The sequence below is a fragment of the Xylocopa sonorina genome, chromosome 7, assembly GCF_050948175.1.
Source record: "Xylocopa sonorina isolate GNS202 chromosome 7, iyXylSono1_principal, whole genome shotgun sequence".
In the NCBI taxonomy this organism is placed as follows: domain Eukaryota; kingdom Metazoa; phylum Arthropoda; class Insecta; order Hymenoptera; family Apidae; genus Xylocopa; species Xylocopa sonorina.
The window spans coordinates 8343723-8370117 of record NC_135199.1 but is presented as its reverse complement, the minus strand read 5'-3'; the positions used below and the strand labels follow the sequence as shown (position 1 = coordinate 8370117).

At 39.9% G+C, this 26395-nt stretch overlaps 1 protein-coding gene across 4 annotated transcripts; it reads left to right on the top strand.

Annotated features, from left to right (window-relative positions):
• The first annotated feature begins 1791 nt into the window (after window positions 1–1791).
• Fid (class I SAM-dependent methyltransferase fire dancer) lies at window positions 1792–25595 on the top strand. 4 transcript variants are annotated; one of them, XM_076897682.1, is made up of 9 exons: window positions 1792–2267; window positions 18902–19118; window positions 20028–20131; window positions 20412–20603; window positions 21222–21367; window positions 21582–21708; window positions 22156–22328; window positions 22407–22599; window positions 22682–25595. In XM_076897682.1, the coding sequence occupies exons 2-9, from the start codon at window positions 18950–18952 to the stop codon at window positions 25361–25363; spliced, it is 3786 nt and encodes a 1261-aa protein (XP_076753797.1). In that variant the 5' UTR covers window positions 1792–2267; window positions 18902–18949; the 3' UTR covers window positions 25364–25595. The 4 variants fall into 4 exon arrangements, with proteins under 4 accessions (XP_076753797.1, XP_076753794.1, XP_076753793.1 ...); XM_076897679.1 differs by adding an exon at window positions 3922–4041 and having other exon boundaries at window positions 22156–22599; XM_076897678.1 differs by having other exon boundaries at window positions 1793–2267; window positions 22156–22599.
• The last annotated feature ends 800 nt before the right edge of the window (window positions 25596–26395 follow it).

The window sequence follows — 26395 nt, the reverse complement described above, 5'->3', positions numbered from 1 at the left end:
GCAAGCGGTTCGATTATGGAATAGATAGGAATGATAATTACGTTAGTTTCGAGAAGTTTGACAAACGTTAACTTCGCTGTTACAGCTGCTTGTGAGATTACAAATATTTATACACGAGCCGTGTACACGATAAACTTGACATTGCGATGAGAACTGAAGAGCGCAATTGAACACGTTATATGGATTTGAACGGAGGCGGATGATTGGAACGTGAAGTATGTAAAACTCGAGTCTTGCTAGTTTAAAGAATATTCTCGCTTTGAAAACCAAACAGCGCCTACAAGCAACAAAAACATATATAAAAAATGATTATTTTTTATACTTGTACAAAAATGCAGATGTGATTTGTTTTTTAATGATTGCACAGAATAACATTTTTACGACATAAATGAAAGAAAAATTACGAAGGCTAATGATTACTTAGTACAACATGCTCGATTCTCGATTTCCGTTCGTTTCACTGCGTAATTACTTTCCATACTTTCATTTCGATTACCCAATCGAGAAAAAAAATTGATCATGCATACTTTTATCGACTGACGATATTGTAATTTAATCAGTCTAAAAATAGTTTATAATTAGAATTCTATAGACGCGAATATATGATGAAAGGTGTTGAAAAATTTTGATGTAAATAATAAGTAAATTGTGAATTTAGGCAAATTTACATACCTTTGTGATTGTCATTAATGAACAACAATAAGAATATTCAAGCTAAATAGCTTGTAAGATTTTTCAACAATTTTACTCGATACAAAAGTTTTATTGTTAAGTAATTAATTTACGATTATACCGGGAAGACGACAAGATTTGCGTTCTCATATGCTTTCCCTATTTATATTTTCTTCGAACGTTAATATCTGTTTGTGGCAAGTTCCCATTCGATATACATAAGATAAGATAATTTATTAATTAAGTTACTACTGTATAAATATCATTGTGACGTAAAATTTATCTAATTGTAAACAAAACTCGACTGGATCAATCCGATCAATCATATTATTGGCATCTCTAATCGTGTCTTTGAATTTTGCTTTATGCTACGATTACATTTACTTACGTTGGGAAGGAAATCACTGCGTATTGTTTGAAGAAAACTTTTGCGTTTAAAAGTAATCTTTCTATTATTAAGTTAATACACTCGTTCCTTTTACCGAATCCGCGATTCTAACAAGCAATATGTTTTTCGAAAACATCGCGCACCATTTATATACTAGGCTATCTGTACGTATAAAACAAATAAATAATAATTTCTTTTTTTCTTGAGCATCGTATAATGTTCGTTAGATAAGAAACCTTTCTAACATTTAGTTCAATTTTCGCTTGAGATAAGAGTATAATATAGTGGAAACAATGTTAGAATTTGTTGACATGTTACAGATAGATTAGATTTATTTCTAATTTTTATCCGATATGTTTCGAAATTTTGTCTTTTCAAGTTAACGCGAAAAGTGTTTTAAAGTGTGTTTAATTAACTTAGATTCTTCTTAGTATAGCATATCAATATAATTAATCCGATAAAGTGTTCAGAAGATTATTTACATTGTACCACTTTTATTATAGTCAGTATATAAACGCAAACGTCCTATTATTCTATTTTATTGTGAATGCTATAACAATACCATTGAATTCCTTTCAATCATAAACTGCTGCAAAAATGTTCATCAATGTTCAAACATTTATTTCGTCGAGCTACTATTAATATACCCCGGTGTTAAAATATATTTGATCCTGCTATATAAATCATTCAATATAATATATTCCCGCTTTTCTGAAACTTCTGTTGCGCGAGGGTAGGTCGAGGGTGGCGCCACGTCACGTTACACCGTCGAATCATTCGTTCTTCGTCCTTCTCTCGTTCACGTCGCGCCTCTCTCCGTTTAACCTCTTCCTTGTTCCCGTTCGGACATTCCGAACCCCCAACAATCCCGCAGCCACCGTCTAACGCGGGGCTGCCGGAGGGACAGTCGGTTTTGCTTCGCAAAAGGAAAACGTGTTCACCACCCAACTCGTGTACACTTTCCCCGGGCCGCGTGTTGAACGTCGGCCACCGCTTATCAACGGTTCATCGGTTAATCCTGTCCGCGCGACATGTCATGTGAGTAAACTCGTCGCGCGTTTCTGACGTGTTATGGCGTGGAAGTGGTGGTCATCCATTGCAGTGGCATCATTCTCGTTCGACGACACCGGGATAGATTGCCGCATTGACGGCCAGCTGTGTTGAGTCACCGTGGAAACATGAAGATACCACCCCTGTCATGACCCAGGTATGCGAACGTTATGTTTACTCATTTCCTACCCTATACCGATGTCTACTGGACTTTTGGGGATGAATGTTGCGTTTTGTTTCGTCATACATCCTACTTTTTGTCGCGATTCTATGTGTGACATCGAAATGAGATTAGTTTGGTCAAGTTAGCGAATGTAAAAATATTTAATGCCGCGTCGATTGGTTTGCCCTCCTGTTAGTTGTCACGATGACGTTTCGTCATGTTTATAAGTTTAATGAAAACGTTTGTTGAAGATGTTTGTTTGATCTTTGGATGGACTGTTGTTATTTCACGTGTCCTAGTCCGAAGTAATTTTTTTAAGGTTAATAACAGTAAATTGTGTTGGATAGATCGTGGTAGGGTGCATCTGCAATCTGTTGGTGCATAACAGGCACGTCGAAATCTTCTGCGAGATCAATGACTCGAGACAATATGTTCTACTGCACACTTTTCGTTGAATTCAAACGATTGTCGAAGCTTTAGGTTGTGTGTCACCCCGAAGAGGTCGGGTGTTCCTTTGAATGGTAGATTTTGGTGCCATTGACGTGTAAGGAGCTCAGACAAATCGCATGAATGGGTAATGGCGGCACCCCCAGACAATAATTTTAGATAGTGACACACATGTAGCGCTGCAATCGTTCCATTGATCTGTGTTACACCGAAGTTCACATTTCCTGATTTTAGCGAAGTTTAAAAATTTCCATTGTATTCTGCATTCTATGTATAATCCGGTGTTAAGTCGAACTGAAAGTAATAAATGTGTTATACGAAACTACTTCGGTATCTATTAAACATTCAATGAAGCGATTCTGAAATTAAGAATTCTGATAAATTTGTCGATTTGTACAATCTATTTAAAGTTGTTGCAGTTACTCGCAGTTGTATGTGCGTCCACCTTGAATTACTTTTTATTACAGCGCTGTGCGCGTGGTGGACGTAGCACACCTATGACGTATGCCTTTAACGTGGTACGTAATTTCTGTGTACTATGCGAACCGTGTAAATTATTCAAAAGTAAAAGTAGCCTAATATGGGCGCAATGTAGATAGCACTGGAGTAAAAGCGAGTTTATCGAAACGAATCAAAGGATATCTACTTATGCAAGAATTTGACGCGTTACAACTATTGAAAAATCCTCTTGGCATTCCTATCGTTATTGTCTTGATATGTGCATTAACTCTTGGAATATGCAGCAAGAGGTACGCTGTGAGAATTTTTGCAGTAAAACTCCGCTATTAACGTTGTCACATCGCAATCCGGTTTTACCAGCGATGTATGTTCATCTGTGTACCTATTCACGATACGGGATTTCTTGCTGACGTATGAAATTTTAATCGACTGGTTATGCGCAATGAAATATCGTTGACCATGAAGGGATACTGGCTGGTGACCGGCCAAAAAGGCGGTGTTATGCGCGATGACGTTCGTCGTTCGTAGTCCATTTTGGCTCACTATTTACCATATTTTATCTAGGGCGGCGCGGGTAAATCGATACGCGCTACTTTCATTCATGGCTGCCGCCCCCGCACCTCTGGCACGCTGCCTCTACGTACCACCACTGACGATCAACCCCCACAACCCCTTATCCCCACCACAGTCACCACCACCACCAGTATTTCGCCCATTAGTGGGACGACTATCTCTGTTGCAGTGATTCTCAAATTCCCTCCCCCGTTCTTGCTGCCCTCGCGCGTCTGATGACGTCATAGGATGGAGTCGAACCCCGTGGAACATTAACCGAGCATTCAAATTGATCGACATTTATTAATAGGTATTTAGAAGCTTGACAATTTCAATTCTAATGGATTTCAATTGATTTATTTACAAAGTATAATTTTCACGTTAATTTCTATAACAATTCTATGAATTTGATAATTATTATAGAATGATGTAATCTAAGAAGAATTGGAAAAAATGATTGTTAATTCAGTTGTATCTCTCTAGAACATTTTCATCGTGTTGAATCTCAGTCAAGAACCTTTAATGTCATTCGATGGTATTCATGGAATCAAATGGACAGACAGAGCAAGCGAGATTATAGATTACATTTGCAGATTCTATTTGCATACTAGGTTAAGAAGGGCTTCTGCTTGTCCGCGCTCAATATTGTATTATATCCAAAAGGAATTATCCTCTAGGGGGTTATCTCTTTCTCCTCTTTTACTTTTTCACATTTACCGTTCATCGGGACGATATACATACGTAACAGGTTGTTTTCAATAGGGCTAGCGTTGAAGTGGCAGCTTTCCAATTGAAACGTTGCTGAGGAAAATAAGAGGTTCTTATAATGCCACTGGAATAATTCCATCCATCCTTTCTGCAAATTAGATTAAACCGAGTGATTGAGTTCAAGTGTCCTCGGGTGTTCTAGTTGACGTGTTATTCAGTATTTTGATGTTAGAATAATCCAATACGTACGTCGTTTGCAAGTCAAATTAAAATATAAATTCTTCTTACAAAAAAGAATCAATATTTTATGATATCATTTAAGTCTTCAATGAAAATCTTTTAATTCAATGGAAATTCAGTCTTCTATTTTATTGTTGAAAATTGTTACCCCTAAATATCTTTAAACTATATTTATTGACTTGCACCACTAATCCTATCAACGGTTTGATATAACTCTGTTGTACTACTAGACTATAGGAAGCACACAGTAGACATGACGTAACTCTAACAACGAGTTCAAAGAAATAGTAGGAATTTGGCTCGTAGCCATTGCTTACCACCATCGTCACGGTACACCATATTACCTCGCCTAGCCACCCCTATCTGTTTTTATTATGGTCACGTCACTGCTGACGTTCCTTTACATCTCCGGAAACAAGGTATTTCAATCATTTGTAGCATTGATTGTAACTATATTCATCTCCGCCCTGATCTTTCCTTATCCGTATATCCCCGTCATCAGATTACCACTCTTCAATCTCCCTTTCCGTTTTTTTTATACATAGTTCACCAACATGTTCTCTCTGATTTTCCATTTTTAGAACATAGCGGAATAAATGGTCACATCAACCAACTTGTACTTCATCGTTGGTTGGGGATCTAGAGTTCGAGCTTCTTCTGTAAGAAACTGGCGTTGAAAGAGATGGTCGTTGATTTTAAAGCGGAGTTTAGATGGTGAATTATGGCAGTGGATTAGTGAAGCCAAAGGAGGAGTAATGGTTGAGTAATACCGATATCCTGCTACTAGGAAATAGGAAGAGACTAAAAAGGTATAAGTTTTTTGATTTTGCGGTTTTAGTCTATAGGCTTGTATATATAAATATTAATTTTCAAAGTTGAATATTTAAATTTAAAGAGATCATTATAGCGAAAGAAATTTCTTTTCTGAGATTGTATGACGTTTTATGCCCGTAATCATATCAAGTATCGTTCCGTTTCCCACGTATTTGCATTCCGAGAGGCGGAACTGGCGGACAATTTACAAGTTCAGTTATAAATATAGACTTCCCGTGTCTAAACTTTTCTCGAATGACCCTCGTACGTTAACTGGTCTACTCTTTTTTATTCCATTCTTGTCGAAGTGCTGTGTGGGCGTACCCCAGTTGGAGGACGTAATACGTTTGTGACATAAAGGGTAATAAAAAAATAAGAGGCGATGGTATCTGAAATCGATAATTGGAAATATACTGACGTTAATTGTAATATTTACGAAATAATTTGCTTTGAACTTCCTAGAAATTTTCCTTTCGCGCAAAAGGGCAGTATTTAGTTTCTCAAGTTGAAAATATACTTAATTTGTTGAACTTGCACATTCCTCCGAGATTCTTCTTTCAACAACTTGAACTATATTTCAACAACGCCGCAGAAGCTGCACAAAATTGCTCGTGAATCTTTGATGACCATCGGATTTACCTCTTGTTAGGTACTGCAAGCATGTGTGCGGTAAACTGTCTTCAGCTAGGTTTATATTCCACGTACAAAGTATTCCAAACTCTCTGGTCAATTACAAGAGGAGAATTATTTAAATAAAAAAAAAATCGTTTAATTCTTTCATTAAAACTGAGATCGTTCTTCCACTGCATCAGCCCTTGTGTTACCTGAAATAGCGTCAGGCACACTATTCTCGATCTGAAACACTCTCCCATTGTGTCTGGTAGCTCCGATTAGAAAGGATACGAGATTTTTTCCGTCGATTCCACTGTACTCCCAGTCACGATGAAAATCTGATTGCGTGGTTCACCGTGTATCTAGTTGCGCCGATGTCACCGCTTCCGTCTTTCGATACTTTCTACCATGTTGTACTTTTCCACGGTTTTGGATAAGTAACGCTGTGACTTCGGTCGTGTACAAAATTAAAAGGAGGCGATTACGGTGACTCAAAGATGGAGAAAACTTCAATTCTACACTGTAATGTTCGTTTCACGGTTCTTAATTAATCTTCTACGAAATGTATATTCTAATTAAATTTAATTGTACATTAAGCGTGGGAGAAACAAGTTTCAAAAGTTGTTTCTAAATAAATACATATAAGTATTACATATTCTTTTTCCGTAGACAAAAGTGAACGATCCGCATAGCTTAACTGGAGACCTGTGAGCGGAGACCAGTAGAACACGACCGTTCATGATCAGCTGCGATGAAAGTGCCTCGCCTATAAAGGTCAATTCTCCTACTTTAAAATTAATATCTTCTAACCTGAGGAAACGCCAGCTCGTGGACCCATAAAACTAGTATCTTTCGAACAATTGCAACATTCAGTCAAAGGTAACCTACATACTTCTGAACAGTCTCAAAGTGAAATTTTCTTATTTCGCTTGTTTGTGACTCGACTCGGCCGTAAAGAGTCTCTCTCTCTCTCTCTCTCTCTTTTTCTCTCTCAAAAGGGGATTAAAGAGTGGAGAAAGATAATGGAACAATTTCTATGCTATTACAATACTCGACCAGAGTATTCCGGGTTAATTGAACAATTTACTGACAAACGCAGTAGCGCTTTAGAAGCGCTTTTATTTCATCCCATTATCGCTTAATTATTGTAATTATTGTTTGAGATCAAGATTTTTGCTGATCATGGTGTTGCACACCTATCATGGTGTATAACAAACGATCTGAAGCATGTTGGAGGCGCACGCAATGAGCGATGCTCCTTCAACGGGGCGTTAACTTGTCGCAGCACATTAAAGGAACGAAACTTCCAACTTGCTCCATCGAGCGCGCACAAACCTGACCGAGTACGAAACAGGTTACGTATAGCATTATACACACCACAGTTGCAAACCATTAGGACACTTACAAGGTGTTGCTATCGAACTTTTCTATACTGCGATATAAATTACCTACTATTGTTAGACAATATTTGTTGCCAACTATGGAAATGAAACGTAAATTATGACGTAAAAGCGACTCATTGGGAAATATAAGCAGTTTCATCGTGAGTTTATTGTCAGAGAAAGTGTTGTTACAACCGATTACTCTTCTTTACGTCCATCGAACTGGATGGGACTAAAGTTCGCTGTAATCTTCAGTTTCTGAATACAACTTGAGAATGATGGTTGAATTGTTTAAATCAGATTGGAGTTGTTTTGTAAACGGACAAATTTAGAACATTTGAAGAGTGTTATGCAATATTTGTCCTGTTTTGAAGCAGAATTGTGTGATTTTCTGTACGTATAATGCGATAAAAGACAAAAGCAACGACTCATATAATCAAGGTTGCTTTGCCAATTAATGAAATTGTTTTTGCGCGATCTTTGTCTCGCGAGATTATCAATTAACAATCAGAGGTAAAAGCGATCAATCATATCCATCTGTGTGTGCACGTTGATATCTCTGAAGAGATCAAATTATTAAAAAATTATATTGAAATTGAGAATGACCAGCGTCAAAATTCCCGAAGAAACCTGAATTGATCCCAAAGCATCGATCTTTCAATACTATATAGGACGGGGGCATTCTTTTCCGAGAACGAAAGCAGCAGTTTTTAGAGAGCGATCTATTCTCGTGCGTGAGTTGAATAGCGCCAGAGAAATTGCAAAAATTTACCAAGTATACTAACTAAAATAACAAAAAGGCATCATACCGATTGAATAACGTTTTCTCAAATTTTCTAGCTTTGCAGAAAATGCGAACGTCCACCATATTCAAGGTTAATAATAATTTCAAGTTATGCTATACACGTTTCACTGATTTTTTAATTTTTACTATAACGAGTTATGATATGTGGAGAATGTCAGGGTCACAATGTTTGTCGCCACTTTTTCTACACCCACAGATCGGTCGAACGTTTGTGCACCTTGAGCATTTTTCTCGGAAACACAGTCATTCGTCCTTCGTTTTGCGTATTTTCGCGTTCTTTCGTTTCGGGTTTCTAAAAATTGTAATGTCCACCTTGAATTTTGTTTGTATTGTATCATTTACGTGTTACACGTAAAGAAGGAAAACATTTATTGTGAATCTTGCTGGAAAATTCGGGTAGGCGAACACTCGAGGAGAAAACTTAACGTGGATACATTTCAATATTTTAATCTTCTCGCGATAGGTTCAGCTTTCAATTGAAATTGTAACCTATGCGTTTTAATTCTTGAAATATGTGAATTAAAATGAAAAAAAATTGTGCATTCGTTTGTTACTTAACAGATGAGTAAAGCAAACACGAGTCGAGCCATTAAGAAAAATGAAACTAGTTTCTTGGAACTTTCTAGTTGTTTGGCAATGTCTGCTATGATATGCTGTGTAATATTACTTTCATTCTAATATTGCCAAATCTTAAATTCCCAAAAGTCGATCGACAGAATTAGCTAACATATCGAAACTTATAAAATTGTCTGAAAACTACTTTTTGTACATATGTCAACTATGTTGACAAAAATTGAAATTTTTGTGGACATGAACTTTAGAAGTCTGTTCTTAATGTAAATAAGCTGATAAACACATTATGACGCAATGAGAGGAGTATCTATGTGAGAAACCAGTTTTCACAGTAGATGGTACGAAAACAGTTCGACTGGATGACAGCCTGTTTCCTTTTAAAAAATATTAAATTTGTAGACGAACGTAAATGTGAAAACATGGTTCTGAAAGGAAGCTTCAAGTAACAGAAACTAAATTAGCCGAACGATAATACAAAGCTGAGCTACATCTCTTAGAAATAAACGAATGATTTTGTCAATTTTCGACAAATTTTATGTTACAAGTCGATCATAACGACACCATTATTAACTATAAAAAACCAAAAACGGAGTTCAGAGATATCAGTGTGGGTCTTATGTGACCCACTTGGAGGCGTCCTTGCACCTCAGATGGAATGTGGGTCGAGCGTCGCGTCTGGATTCGTTCGAAATTGAAAACGATCATTCTACAGTTTGTTATTCATCAGCTAATAATCCTGTTCCGAGATTTCACGACGATTTACTATAGTATTAATTGAACAAAACACAAGAAGAGAAGATCAATCTCCATTGATTGGTGTACATAGTTCTCCAAGACCGTTTCCTCCATTTCTATGCAGAGAATTCTCTTTTTGTAGAAATATAGATCCACTGACAGTGTTGGAAGGATTAAGATTGGTGCTCGACATTTTTTTTTTATCTAGAAGGTTTCTATCTGATTCGCGGTCATCGACGTTCACCACATTTCGGTATAATTATCTGTCTGCTGCTACACTCCGTGGCTATGCTCACCAGCGAAAGTCCATTCTCGACTTCCAATTCGTTCTTGAATCCGCCCCCCACGTGCACCGCTCCCATTTCTGTCCTCTCCCTTTCTTCTATGGAAACTGTTCTACGGCTTTAAAACGACGCAAACGGTTCTCTGGATTACAATCTTTATTAAGGCTAAAAATGTAACGCTTCTCTACTTGAGCAACGTATCTTCCTTGCCTGATCATGATCCTGTGTCAAGTAGATTATGCAACACTGTCAGTATGACAAATAAAGGAAGACGGGTCATGAAAGATGCTGCGTGTACTAGAGATAAAAGTTTCAAGACGATATTTTTTTTCGCGGAACATTCAACGTAAGTTTGAAAGTAATCTTAAAACTATGCCTCCTTTTTCTTGGAATCTCGTATGCACAACTTTGCACTGTAAGTTAAATCCACAAGTGAATGTCGCTGGATTTTGGTATAAAAATTGGAGTGAACATAAAAAAATCTTTCGTATCGATCTAATACGTGCTGGTACATGCTACCAGTGGACTTAGATCTTTAATGGCGTAGGTCCTTCGATCCTGCACGATGCAAACTCAATTTGCTCGTCATATAACGGGTGACCTACTTCAGCGTGTAATATAGAACAGTTCGGAGGAAATATACGTTGAGTTGGGATGAGAACGAGGATATCGAGCTCGAGGGAGCTTGGAATTTCTGGTAATTAGGATTTTCGGGGAGAAGAATGGACTGGTGGTGTGTCAAGGATATCTTTCCAAGTTATTGTTGGTCTTCCCCTATTCTTTTTTTAATTTTTCGAATTTTTCGTTAGAGAAAAAATATGTACCCAACCTTGAAGGTAACCTTGACGCTTTTATGTTCACGATATTCTTTTTTAACTAGCTTTAACACGGAAGCTTATTCGATCGATTAATTGTTTTCCTTTGAATATGACTAGAAATATCATTGACTGATTTGCGAAAATTCGTAACCGAATTCCCTTATTTTATAGCGATTCGTTAATTAATAGCATGTCGTGAAACTGAAAGAAATCGTAGGGTCGTGAGTGAAAGCAGCGTCGATTCCTGCGAGTGTTGCGTGAACGGTAACGATAGAGGTGAGGACAAGTCTGCTCTGAAAGGTTCCTTTGTGTTGCGTAACGATCATTAAAGATCACTTTTGCCTTTCGTGTCAAATTTATTTCATTCATGATTTTGCGATTCATGTTTCTCCAATGACTCATCTGCGTGTGAATTTCCACTAAAAATTCGGAGATTCTACTAACCATGAACAATCTTTGAAATTAATCAGAATAAATTTAGAACTTCCACAGTACTCGTTAACATTTTTGAAGAATTAAAATGGTGTTCAGTTGAAACACAAAGCAAGGATAAAATAAATTTCACGATCCTACGTTGCTTTAACACCTGTGCACCGCAATTTATTTAGGAGGCATATAATTCAAGTCCTGCGAAAGAATATTTTATTGCAGTTTGACTGGGCCGTGTTAAGTGTTTTGTGATTTCTCATCCTTTAAAATTATCCCTGGCTTACTCAAACGAGAAAAAAATGTCTGGGCACAGAATATACCAGTATTGGTTATTCTGAATGGTTTACAATTAAGAACAGCATGATGAATTGGTTCTTTGGCTGGTATTGGGTGATTCAAAAGATGAGATACTTAAGAAATTATTTTGTAAAAATTGTAACTAATTAATATATAGTAGGACGTAGTGATTTGTTTCTATAAAAATTAATTTGGAAATACACGACTTGGAGTGGAAATTAAATTAGCGTTAATAGAAATACGAAACTATGATCACTATCTGTCTTATTTGTACTACAGTGAAAAGCTATCATTATAATCTTACTAGAAATATAGATATTTTCATACGTACTAATGGATTAAGGGTTACTTTAATTGTGAAATATTTCACATTTTGTAGTATGAAACGTCCTGTATAGTTTGAAACATACTTCTGATTCCACCAGACTGTGTTAATAGCCATTAGTATCTCGTTTACCTAATTAACAAAAGTAAAAGAAATCCTTGATAAAAGTTTCTTATATAATCAACTTCCGCAATGGAAGAAAATGACTTGTACAAAAAAAATCTCTAACTTCTACGTTAAATGTTACAACTACGATATCGTTAAACGTGCCCAATAAATATTTAAAGACAGAAAAGGGAATTGCGTAAAAATGATCGATGAAAAGGGGAAAAATTCAAGTTACATCGGTTGAACGTCGAACGGGAAAGTTGATGAACAGTTTAACGAGTTGTCAGCGCGCTTCGATTAGGGTGAAGGAAGAAACGGAAGCGGAGGAACGATGGAGAAAAAAAAGAGGTCGCGAGACGTTGCATAAATTCTAATTGGGTTGAAGTACCAAGTCTGTGGCGTCTATTGCGTTGGAACTGGGGCTCGATCTACGACGGACGGTTATAGAAAAACGGGGAAAAGAATCACGATATAACGCCATCGCGTAAATAGGTGACACAAGTTCGAAACTCGTGAGTGAAATCAGTCGACAGATACTTTATGCCTTGAAACGTATCGTGACATTTCCACGATCCTTCATGGCAGATTCAAAAAACGGGTTTCAACCTCGTGATTGCTTCTTTAGTTCTGTGGAAAGTAAAATTCTTATACTTTCATAATATAATTGATTTTTTATTTCTTTCAAGAATCTTTAAACTTCTGTACGATGAAAGGATAAGATAGCAAGTGTATCAATATGAGGATACCAAATGTATCAAAATAGTCGTACTTGAAATCGTGTTTGAATGTAGCGTGTACTTTTACGCGTTATCTCGCCCCTATCTTCTCCTTTCTCTTCGACACTTTCACTGTCACTTCGAACGGCTGCAAATTCTGTTTACGGTATTTCTGTCCACCGCCTCCAGGCACAATACCTGTCGCTGTGGCTAGGAAATCACTACGCCTTTGTTAGGAGCTGTTTTTCAAGATTCTAATACCCGATTGCAATGACGAGCGATTCAAATATTCCCTTGAGAAAATGTCTTTTTCTTTACGTTGAAATACCTTTTCGATTCGTCAGTGTTGATATGTAAATGCAGTTATGTGGAGCATTTGGATTTAAACGTTGAAAAAACATAATCTTGGTCGGTTAGTGATTGATAAGTACATTAGCCACTTGTGTTTTTTCCAACTAGATTGTCATAGCAATCAATAGACTTTATCAGTATTTTTTAACACAATTTACAAGATACGTTGTCTCAGATCATCGGCCTCTAACTCTCGATTGAGTTCATAATATATTTTACGTACTGTATGGAAAAAAGTTGCACTTCTATTTATTAAGATTGATTTTCTATTTTTGTGTAAAATTTATTTGTACTTCGTGCTTGGTGCGAGTCCGTTTTAGTTTCAGTGGCTCTTGTTCCTCATACAAATACTTGTAACCATCTGTACTGCGGATTACATCAACAATTTTAAGCGCACGGTGGTTTAGAATGAAATAGGAAAGAAGTTGGTCCCCTCTCGGACGAGTTAAACAGCACTTTTCCTGCGAGGCACCTCGAGTGTTTCAACTCTGACAGGATCAGTGTTCCGGAGGAGAAGTGGGTTGCCGTGATTCTAAATTGTGCGCGCACACGTTCCGGTCAAAGCGGCTCAAAGATGCGATGTGTTACATTGTTTGATGTTGGTCCAGCGTGCGTCCTTAAATCAGTTAAACCGGCGCACCGAAACTAACCCAGTTATGCGAAAGAGAATATCGAATAAATTCAACGCGCAGCCGCGTATTGGTGGCGTCAGTGCACGCGTGAATGTGTGCACGCAGGGTGTAACAGTGTGCGTGCATTGTTGGTGCGAGGAAGAACGAGAGCAGAGGACGAAGAGAGGAGTACAAGTTAGAAATTGAACAACACAGTGAAGGAAAATGAATTAATTTGAGAAACAGAGAGATGAAATTAATAGAGAGAAAAAGGAGCAACGTGTAGAAAGGGTAGATTGAAAAAATTCTAGAATGAGAAATGAGACTGCAATTTGGTAGAGTAATAGGAAAACAAGCTTGAGGATCGGAAGTAGGAGGCTCGGTAGACGGAGCGGTCCAAAATGAGAGGGAAAACTCATCTAGTTCAATCTGGAAGCAACTACAAAGATTGAAACGAGAGAATTCAGTTGATGAAGTGAACAGGCACGAGAAGGCAGGGGAGAAACAATCCTAGAGAGTGAGGGAGTAGAATCCTGTTGATAGAGCCGGCCAGAGTAGAAGGGATGATCCAGGGAGTGAGCAACAGAGACATAAAGCTATCCAGCTAAGAGAAGGACAAAGAAGGAACAATCGTACTGGATGTCGGAGAACGATGTAGTTAATAGTATGGATTAGAGTGAAAGGGAGATCCATGAAGAGCAATAGAGAGGCCGCAAGGCAAGTTCAGTTGAAAGAAAGGAGAGTTCAGTTGATAGAATCGTTTAGACTGAGATGGAAATCCCGTGGAAAGAGTAACAGAAAATCACGGTAGTTAGAAAAAATACTCCAGTTAACAAAATGTATTGGATCGAGACCAAATACCCATAGGGAGTAACGGAGCATCGTGAAAGGAACGGCGGAAGCAGTTCACTTAACAAAACAAGTTAGAGTGCTGTAGAAAATCTTTAGGGAGTAGGGAAGAGTTGTGGAAGTTATAAAAGAATATTTCACTTAATAAAAGAGTCCACAGGGAGGAAGGAAATATTTTACTTGATAAACTAGTTTAGAGTAAAAAAGGAATCCGCATGGAGTAATAATATTCTCGAGTGAGAAACAAGACCCATAGACAACAATACAGAATCATGAAAGCTACAAAGAGACGTTTCATACAATAAAATACACTAGAACTAGAAGATATACTGCAAGTACTAGCAGGGATCACAAAAGTCTAACAAAACCCAGTCAACTCAACAATATTCACCAGAATGCGATAGAATACCTACAAAAGAGCAACAGAAAATCACTCAGCCCTCTTTTCGAAGGAAGCTCCAGTTCTCCCGCTCTGTACTTATACGCACATCCACGAAGCCTTTTAGAAAGAGCAACAGAGACGCAGAAGCAGCTCAACCAGAGAGTAGAAAGAGACTACCACAGGGGTGGTGGTAGCTAGAGAGCGAGAGAGAGAGTGAGAGAGAAAGAGAGGGTGTATCCCAGCAGCATCCCAGTCAAAGTGAGACAGCGAAGAGACAGAGAAGCAGCGGAGAAACGAGGCCTCCCGTGTTCCCTTTGAAGACACTCGCCCGGTGGCTACCACCTGATACCACCGCCGCCTTTATCGGTGGACGTTTGCACAGGAAGAACGCGGGGGCGGTGGTGCAGGCATCAGTAATGCAAGAGAGTAGTGATGCTGTTCACGGTACCATGGATTGATCTCGTCGTTCCACGTTCTTGGAAAGCGGACGCAGTGTTGACCAGCCGAAGTGTGGACCCGTAAGAGATCACCTTTCACGACGGACTTCCGCGATCCGTAGAACTTGCGCGCCTCTCTGTCGACCCGCGGATCTCTCCCCGTTTTGATCTAGCGGCGACAGTGCATCAACTTGATTTCGCCAACGAGCAACCTGTTCCCGTTCTTGTGAGAGAAATCGGATCGATTTCCGTTGCGATGGTTTTACAGATGCCCAAAGAGTATTGGTTTCCTTCGTAAAGGTTTTGATCGAGCAACCGGGACGACTGGCTCGCTTTTGTTGACCCTGCTACGCTACACGTGCTCGACGAGTGGATTATAGGGCTGGGAAAGGGATGAACTGGATAGCTCCCTTTTTTCCCTTATCGTTACGCTCACCGCGGGATTTTTATTTGTTTCTGAACGAGAGGGGTGTTCGTTGATTAGACTGTTGACCAAATCAGTTCGTCTGGATACTTATCAGACTTGATTTACTCTGATAGCAATCGTAAATCGTGAAAGTATCTTACATGTGATAGGAACGTGAATGTATCTTGTCTTAAATGAATATTGGATTATCTGTGTTTGTAGTTTCTATAGATGAAGGATTTTTATCGGTGATTGTTGGCTCATCGTCATATTATCTCTTCACGAATCTTTGGTAAAGATTTCACTGGAAAGTTATGACTACTTTGGGAATTTTTAATGCAATCTGGGACATGTTCTGCTACGACCAGTGTTTGTTTGAAGATCTGGTGGTAAATCTTTGACGAACATTCACTTTAATGAGGAAACCAAAGATCATCTAATGATCGATGTCCTCGAACCGCCACGAATCGTCCAATATATGTTACAAATTCACTGAAAGAGACCTCCAACATTACTGAATCCTCATCATTAGAACACCAACAACCAGCCTAAAGGTTTAAGAGATCGATCAGCTACACATTACTGCTCCAAAATTGACCGAAAAGCAAAGTCTTCCAAAACGAGTGTTCGTACATCGATGGGGAGGAGCGTTGTTGATCTGATGACGTTCTTGGACGTCTGCCAGCTATACCTTCAGACTAGACGGAAGTCGCGGAACCTGTGCACACTTTGGGCCATCGTCACATTTATTCGCACGGAGGACACCGGTGATTTCCTTCGTTGGTGTCACGCTTATACGATTCCTCACCTACGTTACAAGAACGACCGCTCTAGTTCTAATGTTAAACGGAAACAAAGAGTAGACAAGTTGATTCTGAAAGTTCTCCAGGAACTGTTTTACTGCGGATGCTTACCACCATGCGACATTGGAGCATAAGCGGAACTCCTTACATAGTTCTCAGAATGTTTTCTTGGACTCTTCATCAATTTGGACGACAAAGAAAAATGGAACATGCACAAATTGATCCTGAAAATGTATTTTTGGAAATTTAACGACTACTGGATTACTTTGATGTTTCATCCACATGACGGACTCTTCTTAGGAACGTAAGTGTGCTATTTTATGGAGATTTGTGATGTTTTATAGTACCAGTTCCTGATTTATGCATATTTAGTTTTATTGGACTTTAATAGATTGTTAATAGACTTTTTTACTGAATTGTCTAGAAAACTATAATTAGCTACTGTTCTTACAAAGACGTTGGACCTACGTTCATCTACAAGGAAAATGGAAGTAGTTATCGAATCTTAACACGCCCATTGTTGTCGCCGTGAAGAACGTCGAAAAAGCATTCGTCTCGGTTCCAGCCTTTTCTAGGGATCGATCTACCTGTGGATTCTGCTTTGAATTTGCGTGCTCTGTACCTGCTATTCTTTTCTCGAGTCGGCCTTTGCGTGCTTCATGACTCCACCAGCCGAAACAAGTGGACGTCTTGCAGTGTTCCTCTCTCGTTAACCGGAGAGACTACTCGACCTGTTTGCACCGTCAACGTCGACGACCACCGTCGGCGACAGACATCTTGACGAGTACCTTCTAGTGTTGCGACAAGCAGCAGCTGTTGGAAGAGGTTTCTTATGCAGGCAGAGTTATTGTTCAATGATAGGGGATGATAAATTGAATGGAAAATGTTGGGCTCAGATCTCGTTGGAATTGCAAGTAATGAGAATAGTCGAGAGCAGATATATCTATTAAAAAAACGAAGGAAGCATTCCTAACAATTCTAATTTTGAAGGATAACTATTCAAATAATGCTTTGCTAGCTTTCCAGAGTTAATAATTCCACATCTGAGGAAACTCATAGCAAAAAGCGGCGTTGATTGACCGTCGGATTGACGTAAGTGGAGCATTCCTCTTTGAACGCGATAAAATCCGATCGTATTCACGGACAGATATACTCTCGGTATCTCGTTTCGCTTTCACACTTATTGGTAGTCCCGTCAACCAGGAATTACGGACAGAATATGATCGATTTTCGATGAATTCGCCAAATCAACGTCATGCCGTGTTAAGAATTCTTGTCGGTTCTAAAAAGTAATCGGCTAATAGGAGTTTTCTCTTTCATGCATTTTTGATTGCTCGATGTTAAAAAAATTACAATCCTAAAGAGAGGCACAAACAGAAAATGTTATTCTGCATGATTGCATGGTAGTATCAATTTGGAGTTCAAATTCCGCTTCCCTTTTTCGATGCTGAAAGGCATTGTTTTGTCTTGCGACAACTGTCCACTAATAATCTCGTGTGTGGGGCTGGTCAATACGCGATTCATTAGGATGTAGGCCAACCATGGACGATTAATTAGCTCGAACATGCTACCTGTGGATTCTGGCTCGGTACGTTCGATCGTAAAACTAACTTACGTGCGACGGAATAAAAAACTGATTATACCATCAGAAAGCTTAGTGAATAAGGAAGTTTTTGTGAAATTTGCTGTCCTCCACATCTAAAATTAATTACCTAAATAGGAGATCACAAGTCAAGCATAGATTTTTAACGGATGATTTTGCTCGAACATTATAAAAAAAGTAGTGGGATCCAAAGGATAAAAATAGCCCAGGCTCTCATACAATTAGGGACTGACCTTCGTCGAGGTGTAAAACATCTATAAACACGGAAATCTTCAAAGTATAAAAGATAAATTAAAGTATAACTCTTCTGGTGGGCATTTGCTGTTTTGAGGCTGAGATTTTGCTTAATAACAATTTTTCAAAGCTAACAATATTAATTTACAAACTGGAGTTGTTGGTAAAATTATATTGCCAGATTTATAGAAAAGAATTAAGTTGCTGGACAATATTAATAAACATCCCATGGAACTTTTGAAGCGGGAACGCTGGGTAGCTACGCTTGATAAATGAAAGTGACGAGAAACCGGTATCTTCGGAACCGGAATCCCTCGTCGGCCACCGATTATGGAATATCAATCGATGACTAACTAAATAAAATTAACATGACCTAACGCGATTCAACCGCTGAAAATGAAAGCGAAGAGTTCCGTACAAGTTAAGAGTTACTAAGTATATTTAAAACTTTTCAATAATTTTAAATAGCAACAAGTAGAATAAGGATTTGAGAGTCGTCAAACTACAAGGAGTTACGTATTCCTTGTAAGTAACAGCGTTCCTGTAAAATAACAATATCCTTAATTATGAAATATCTTATGCGTGCAAAAATTGAATACAATTACTCGACAAATATCAACTAATGACAAACGATCGTTTCTGTTTGCAGTATCGCGGACACGCGTGTGGATGAGGGTGAACCATCTTAGCGAGAGGGATGTCTGAAAGTGACGGAGAGCAAGTAGCTCGGTCGGTGGCCTTGGAGCAAGCTTATGTTCATGAAGTTTACGAACAATGCGCCGAAAAGTCTGTACAGAGTAGACACTGGCCACGAATCTGTCAATTTCTCGAGGAACTGGAACCGGGTGCTCTTGTCTGCGACATTGGTACACGTTTACACGATTTAACAACCTTATATTTAACTTGGTATTCGCTCTGTCGAAGCGCCTTGTATATATGAAACCAAACTAATAGCGATTCGATCTCGTTAAACTAAAATGGTACTGGTAAACTATTCCGTGGTTCGTACGATCTTATACGCCGTGCTCTGTAAAACGCATATCCGTACAGATCGTCTGTTTGTGAACGCTTATCTTTGTTTCTTCCTTTTGCTCGCATTTTCTTCGTCTTTCAGTTACGGTCACTCGCGCTTTCACATGATCAATTGACCTCCGCTAGGATATATCGACGTTAATCCCTGTATATCACGTATATGCACACGCATACACGTATGTAAGTTACGCGAGCTAGGCGCTCGGTTGATCCCACGTCGCTTATAGAGAGCTGCCTGTGAAATACCGTGGGATACATTCCCCGTGGATTACAGAAACTTATATCGATCTGCGAACTTTGAAGCCGGCTCTCGTTCTACGCTACGATCCACTTTTCCCGGTGTCATTTCGAGTGACACTACCGGTCAGTACCGTAGAACTAGTGATTGGTGTTTTCTGGTCCGTTTGCTGCAACGGCCGATCAGCTGATCGGATTTCTGAACCGGAATTTCAAGCCGAACCTTTCGTTTGGTTAATGACTGATTTGAGTCAATGGTTTGCGAATGATCATGAACAAACACAGGGCGCTTCGAATCAGTGAAACTTTACTAAATTCACAACTTTCTAATAGAATAGCTTCGCTGCAAGACATGTATTTGCACAGAGTTTTCCAGAATCAAAGTTCCATTTACAAGATACGTGTAGAGTTGTATTCAGAATTGGAAGACTCTAGTAAATACAGTATGCATTCTTTGAAACTTCGTTCGAGATAGTCAGAACTCACGGGTCGACGATTTTGTTCAGGTTGCGGCAACGGGAAGTACCTGAGCGTTAATCACAACATCTTTAAGGTGGGAGTGGACCGGTGCAAGCGTTTCACGGATATCGCGCGTGAGAAGGAGAATGAGGTGAATATATCATTTTGAGGTAAATACAAATCGAACGGTGACCCGCGTACCGGATACAGACTCTTACATCCGCATCCTGCCGCCGTCGAACAAATCATAACTACCGCGGTTAATTGTATCCGGAACAGATTAGCCTACGGAAAATATTTCACCTCGTAACTGCACCCACTAAGATTGGAAAAAGAGCGACGCTAACAATGACTAATGCCGTTTCCCCAAACTTTCTCTATTTTTATTTCTTCGACGTGGATCTCACTGGAATTTGTTCTCCATACTGCAGGTACTGATCTGCGATAATCTAGCTCTGCCGTTTCGTGATGAGAGTTTCGACGCGGTCCTCTCGATCGCTGTGGTGCACCACTTCGCTACAACAGAGAGGCGGGTTCACGCGCTGAAAGAACTTGCGCGGGTGTTACGGATCGGCGGTCGGCTGGTGATATCGGTATGGGCTATGGAACAAAAGCATAGGAAGGTAAATGAAACACTGACTGCATACTGTGCAAAACCATTTTTAATAAAATAAAAAACTGTTATAGTTAAATAATTTAATGTTTTACATTTCTTAGCCTGTACACTGATAATATTTTACATTAAAAAGTCCTATGGACTCGTGCAATTGTATATAGTAGATACTTGAAACATTCAAGCTCTTGATTACAAGCTGTTCAAGGGATTTACAGATATAGATATACAGGCTATTCCATTCAGCTTAAAAATGTCGTCATCCGTTGCGATTGAATGCAAACGGCATCCGAACATGCCTATGAAATACACCCACGCGAGCATGACGGTCAATCGATACGATTGTTCCAATGCGCGTAGTCAAGGTAAACCGTGTGAATCTGTTGCTGGTAATCCTCTTTTTTTTTAAATAGGATTCTTTGTTTGCGTGCTTGCTGGTCATGGATCTTTTAAATTGCCTGTGGGAATCGTTTTGCAATGATTGGACGAGTATTCTGCGTTTTTATTTCTTCTTTTTTTTTTATTAAAATAAACTGATATCTTTGAACAGCTCTACAGATGAACTGTTTCCGTAATTTCAGTAAGTATCAAATACGACACTAACAAAATTTCATTCTTTTTCTTTCAGTTTGAGTGTCAAGATGTCTTGGTTCCATGGCCCAAAGCCTATTGCATGCGCTCTGCATCGAACAGATCGAAACGCTCAGGTGCACCACGTGCCACTACCTTACATTCGAATCAAAACACTCAAAAATTCTTATCATCTTCCAAAAGGTACCTAACTGTTTCAAGAACATACAAAAATAAGAAATTACGGGATTAATTTAATATTCGAGATTGTACGAGTTGAAAGTGGATACTGAGAACTAATTTCCAATATTACATTTCCATTATTTACTCGCGTTCCCGTTTCTTCCTTCTTTGGAGCGCTTTATAAAATCAATATTGCAATCTCGATAATTGCCACTAATGGGGGTCCTTGCTTCAGAAACAGCCAACGAAAATGCAAGAGCAAGAGCTATTGGATCGACCCGATATTCAGTCCGTCACCATCAACTAGCAGTTTGTCCAGCCCAAACGAGACCTGTTACAGCTTTTTTCGTCGTGCTCTGCAGGTATATTACAACTAAACTATGTTTCCTTGAACAGTTCCCAATCCTCGCACGTTACACAATCGCGTGCTGACGTTAAAGATTGCTTTCCTTTCCGTCTCCCTCTTATTCTCTCTTCTCCCATCTCCTTTGCCTTTTCTCTTTGAACTTTACGCGCGTATATTATCGCGAAACGATAATTTCCCCGCAATAGGTGGCTAAATTGTTGGCGAGCCTTATCGATTCGGTGTGCGACCGTAACGATGCACCGTACGAAAAAGTAGGCTAACTGCTTGCGGAGTACGCTTCGGATGCAATTGGAATGGACTGCATGCGACGAATATCGTTTGTCCGCGGGGTGCATGAGTAATTTTGCTTCTTGTCGTTAGCGTTCATCATGGCAGTGGTAGATGGCAATGGTTTTGGGACAAATGAAATATCGACAATTTTTTGTTTTCTTTTTTCTTTTAGAAATTAGCAGGAGGTAGGCGTGGATCTGGAAGTCGACCTTGGTTCCTTGACAGTTGGCAAAGTGGCAGTGGAAAGAATCGGAAGGACTACGAGCAAGAGGAACCACCGGACGTGGATGAGCTGCCCATCGAGTTGCGGCGTGTGGAGGATGTTAACGTGTCGCTGAATAAACAGTCAGATTCTCTGAGTATTAAGTCGAAGAGTTTGGGCGATATTCTGGAAATTCAGCGATTGGACCTCGTGCGATCTAGGTCGAGCATACCCGGCCTGTGCTCCGTGCTAACGTCCGAATTAAACCTAGATGAGGGATCCAGAACGTCATCCTCAATGAGTGGCTCGAAGCCACGGTTGGTTAAGCAGAAATCTCACGTGGACGACATTGGTTTGGAACATCCTGATAACACTGCCATTCAAGAACTAACTAAGGACATTCCAGACTTTCAGGTATGCACGCGTGTGTCTATACTGTCTTATATCTAGAAACTTTACTATTACTGTTACCATTTCGGTTTCATTTGTTATTCAGGTAACACCTAGTCATTATTCCAAGCGAGGGAGTATTCTAAAGCAGAGCTCGATGAACGAAGAGTTGATGTCTGCTGAGAGATTAGCAGAGAAAGAAAGAGTACGACGGAACATAATGAAACAGGCGTCCCTGAACGAGGACATCTTCTGCAAGGGAAAAACCTTCGAGTCGCTCAGAGATTCTCTCTATTCCGCGAACGCGACAAAGAGGTTTCAACTGTTGAAAAGTGGCCTTACCAATAAGATCAAACAGTCTACGACGAACATCGAGGTGTCCGGTATATCGATTAAGAACGGATTCGTGAAGATCCTTCAAGGCTGGAAATCCAGTGATAACGACACAACCGCAAACACGTTAAACGACGAAGCATCTAAGGCAAACAATGACTCGAAAGTTCAGTCTACGACTGTGCTAAGTAAAGAAGGCATCGAGAGGCGTCTATCTCGAGAAGATGGTTCGGATTCCTCGAAGGACAGCAGTTTGCAAAGTGATACAAGTGTTGATTCCGAGGATAGCTTCGCGTCTGTGATTTACGTGCCAAAACAGGACGCACAGCCGACAACAGAGGTCATCATTCCGGCTTCTAATAACAACAAGCTGGGAAGCAGTTCAGCGCCCCCTTCACCACGCGTCAAACATCCTCCTGAGACACCACATTCCAGGGTAAAAGTTATCTCTATATCACCGTTGCTCAAACAGTTTCCAGCCACCAGCAAGTCTTTGCCCCCGCCTAGTCCACCTGGCCTATCCCCTCGCATCCTGAATCCTGTGCTTACGAGGCCATTCTTTGGCCCAACTACTGTTACTAATCAGCAACAGGTGCCTGGAGACAAAGCCGCCAATGCGAATAAAACAGAGGTCTTTAATAATGGCTGCCATCAGTCCATGAACGGTGACGTGCAGAATAATAAGAAAAATATTGATACGGAGATTTCTGGAAGGAATGATTGTTTGCAAACGGGAAAGCCTAGTCTGCAGAGTATATGCGCTTATAAGTCCATGACCGAAAGTCTGGAAATTGCAGAAGAGCCGCAAACTGTCAAAGATACTGCTCCTCTTTTGCCCAATACAGATGACAGCCCCGATGTGTCACTGGAGGAGAAGAATACATTCGAGATCAATAAGGAAGAGGAGAATCGTAAAGCTAGATTGAACCAGATCAAGGAACTGTTAAAACAGAAACCTGGCTTTGCAACCAGAACCAAACCGTCGTTTCCTCTGGTCAGAAGGGCCTCCACGACGGCTAGCGGTCGCCTAGAAGCTGTAACCAAAGTTCTGCCGCGGCTGCTCTCGTTGGAACTATTCAATCCTGAGACTGATGACCTGGATAGCGATTCCAGCGGGGTGTCTTCGCCTGATTCAGTAGGTTCTGTGATCAGTGTAATTTCCGACGAGAGATACATGGCTAAGAAAGATAACAATAAGTCAGAGTGTACCGAGTCTGAAGTGCTGGACAGTTCAGCCGAGAACGTGTCTGATCCTAGTGACCTGACTACGGACGAATCGTCAGGATACGTGGCCGACTCCAAAGAGGATGAAACGAAGACTACAGGAGACAGCAGTTCGTCTCAGTCATCTAGGCTCTTGGAGGCTGCAGCAAACGTAGCCAGTTCTTTAGAGGACGCCGTGGAGACAGTTATTACGAAAACGCACAGTAAACCACACTCGACGCAAATAATACAACAGGAATGCGTTAACAGTACAATTTCCAGCGAAAGTAAGATGAAAATAAAACCGGATATTCAATTACCAGAAGTGGAGGACACATGGAACGAAGAATGTCGCAAACACTTAATAGACTTTACCGAGAAGCTCAGCGAAAACCTGATGCACGAACTAGACGAGAACAAAACTGACCAGAAGATTTTGAACGAGCCGTTCCTTCCAAGAAAAGACTTCGATAAACGTAACCCAGAACCCTTAGCACCCTACGACATTCCCCTGTCGAAACCTGTCAAATACAACGATTTATCCAACACGATTGCCTGGCTGAGCAACAGTAACAACGGTTTCCACGAGGACTCCGAGAAGCTGATAGAGCCGATAGATCATCGACAAGAACCAGAGGACAAGTCATCGATGCCTAGGAGCACCTCTGACGATATAATGGACTTCGTCATGGTCTCTAATACTGGGGAATGTATGAATGAAAAGGAAGTAGCCTCTATAGACAAGAATCAAATTGAAAAACCCTATCTTAGAAGCACGAATTCTATCGAGTCCAGTGATATCGGTGAGTCCATTGAAAATACTATCAGCCTCAGTGACAGAAGCCACGGAGAATCTACCGGAAGACTGTGCAGCAGTATGGTGTCCCTTTTGTCGAATACCGCCGAGTACCCAAAGTCATACGCCGAGAAACGAAGACTCCAATTACAAAGAAGGTCCGCGTCTGAAGAGACACCATCCAGGTACCCAGATAACAGTAAACGCAGCACCGACTGTTTGGTAACCACGACGGCCAGCAACGATTCCATCAGCGCGTCCTCATCTCAGGAGTCCCTGCCGTCTGATCGTGGAGGCGGGGCTATTACTTATCATCAGTACTATCACGTGTTCAGGGAGGGCGAACTGGACCAACTGATTAACAAATACGTGGAAAACTTGCACATTATCTCGTCCTACTACGACCACGCGAGCTGGTGCATCGTCGCAGAGAAGGTGCAGGTTTGGACTATATGACTCGAGGCGGACGCCCCAATCCCGTTTCACGCGGAGCGTTGCGCCTCGTGCATCGCCATGCCGCTAGTTAGATTGCTTATCGGGCAAGGATAATCAGCTCGTGAAGTTGGCTCAACTTCTTTGCTGGCTGAAATGTTTCTCGAGTCAATTTAATTGAGTACACGCATCCTAACGAAGAGCAAGCTGATTTACTTTGTAGTTAAAATTCTGGCTGGTCAAGTAATGGTATACATTGGTACAGAACTTCTTAACTTATCCATTTTTACAGTGAAAACATTTTAATAACAAATTTGTTATTCGATGTTAATTATCTTATTATTTTTTAGAAACAAAGTGTACTACGGAAATTGAGGAGAGGCATTTCATTATCTGTAGGGTTAATCATCTATGACGCACGTGTCGGTGAATTCTGTTAATTTACAATGAATATCGTTAACTATATACGAGAAGCCAGTGGTTAGGACGAAATGGAGGAACGAAGTGTAAATATGTAAAATAAAAAAAAATCGTTTCCGACGTAAGCGCACAGATCGGTGAACAAACGTTGATTCATCAGATAACGACACTAATAGTAGAATAGCAATTTGTATCATTCGTCTAAGTGCTTGACCAAATGTTTCTTGTTTACTCCTTCGTTTCGTTCATTCATTGTTTTACCATTGGAAAAATCTTCGTTCTAGACTCGAGTCTATTTTGTGATAAAGCATAGTTTTAGTTTAAGTGTTAAGTCTGTGGTTCCTAATCTTTTCGTCGCAATGTTCTTTATTGAAGTATATCTGTGTAGCTCTTTGGCGTGGTTGTCATGTTCGTTTAAGGACAGTTACGCTATAAGTGACAGTATTTTTAGTAAGTTCAAGGTCTCTGTCATTCTCCTCATTATCAGTATTATCTGAATGTACGATTTGTTTTTTTGTGTAATTGTTTCGTCAGTATTGTAGTGGTACAAATATTTATTTATTTTTGTAAGTACGTCTTCTGTTACTCTACTATATAACGAATTATAATTTTGTTAAAATCTTCTCCCATTCTTAA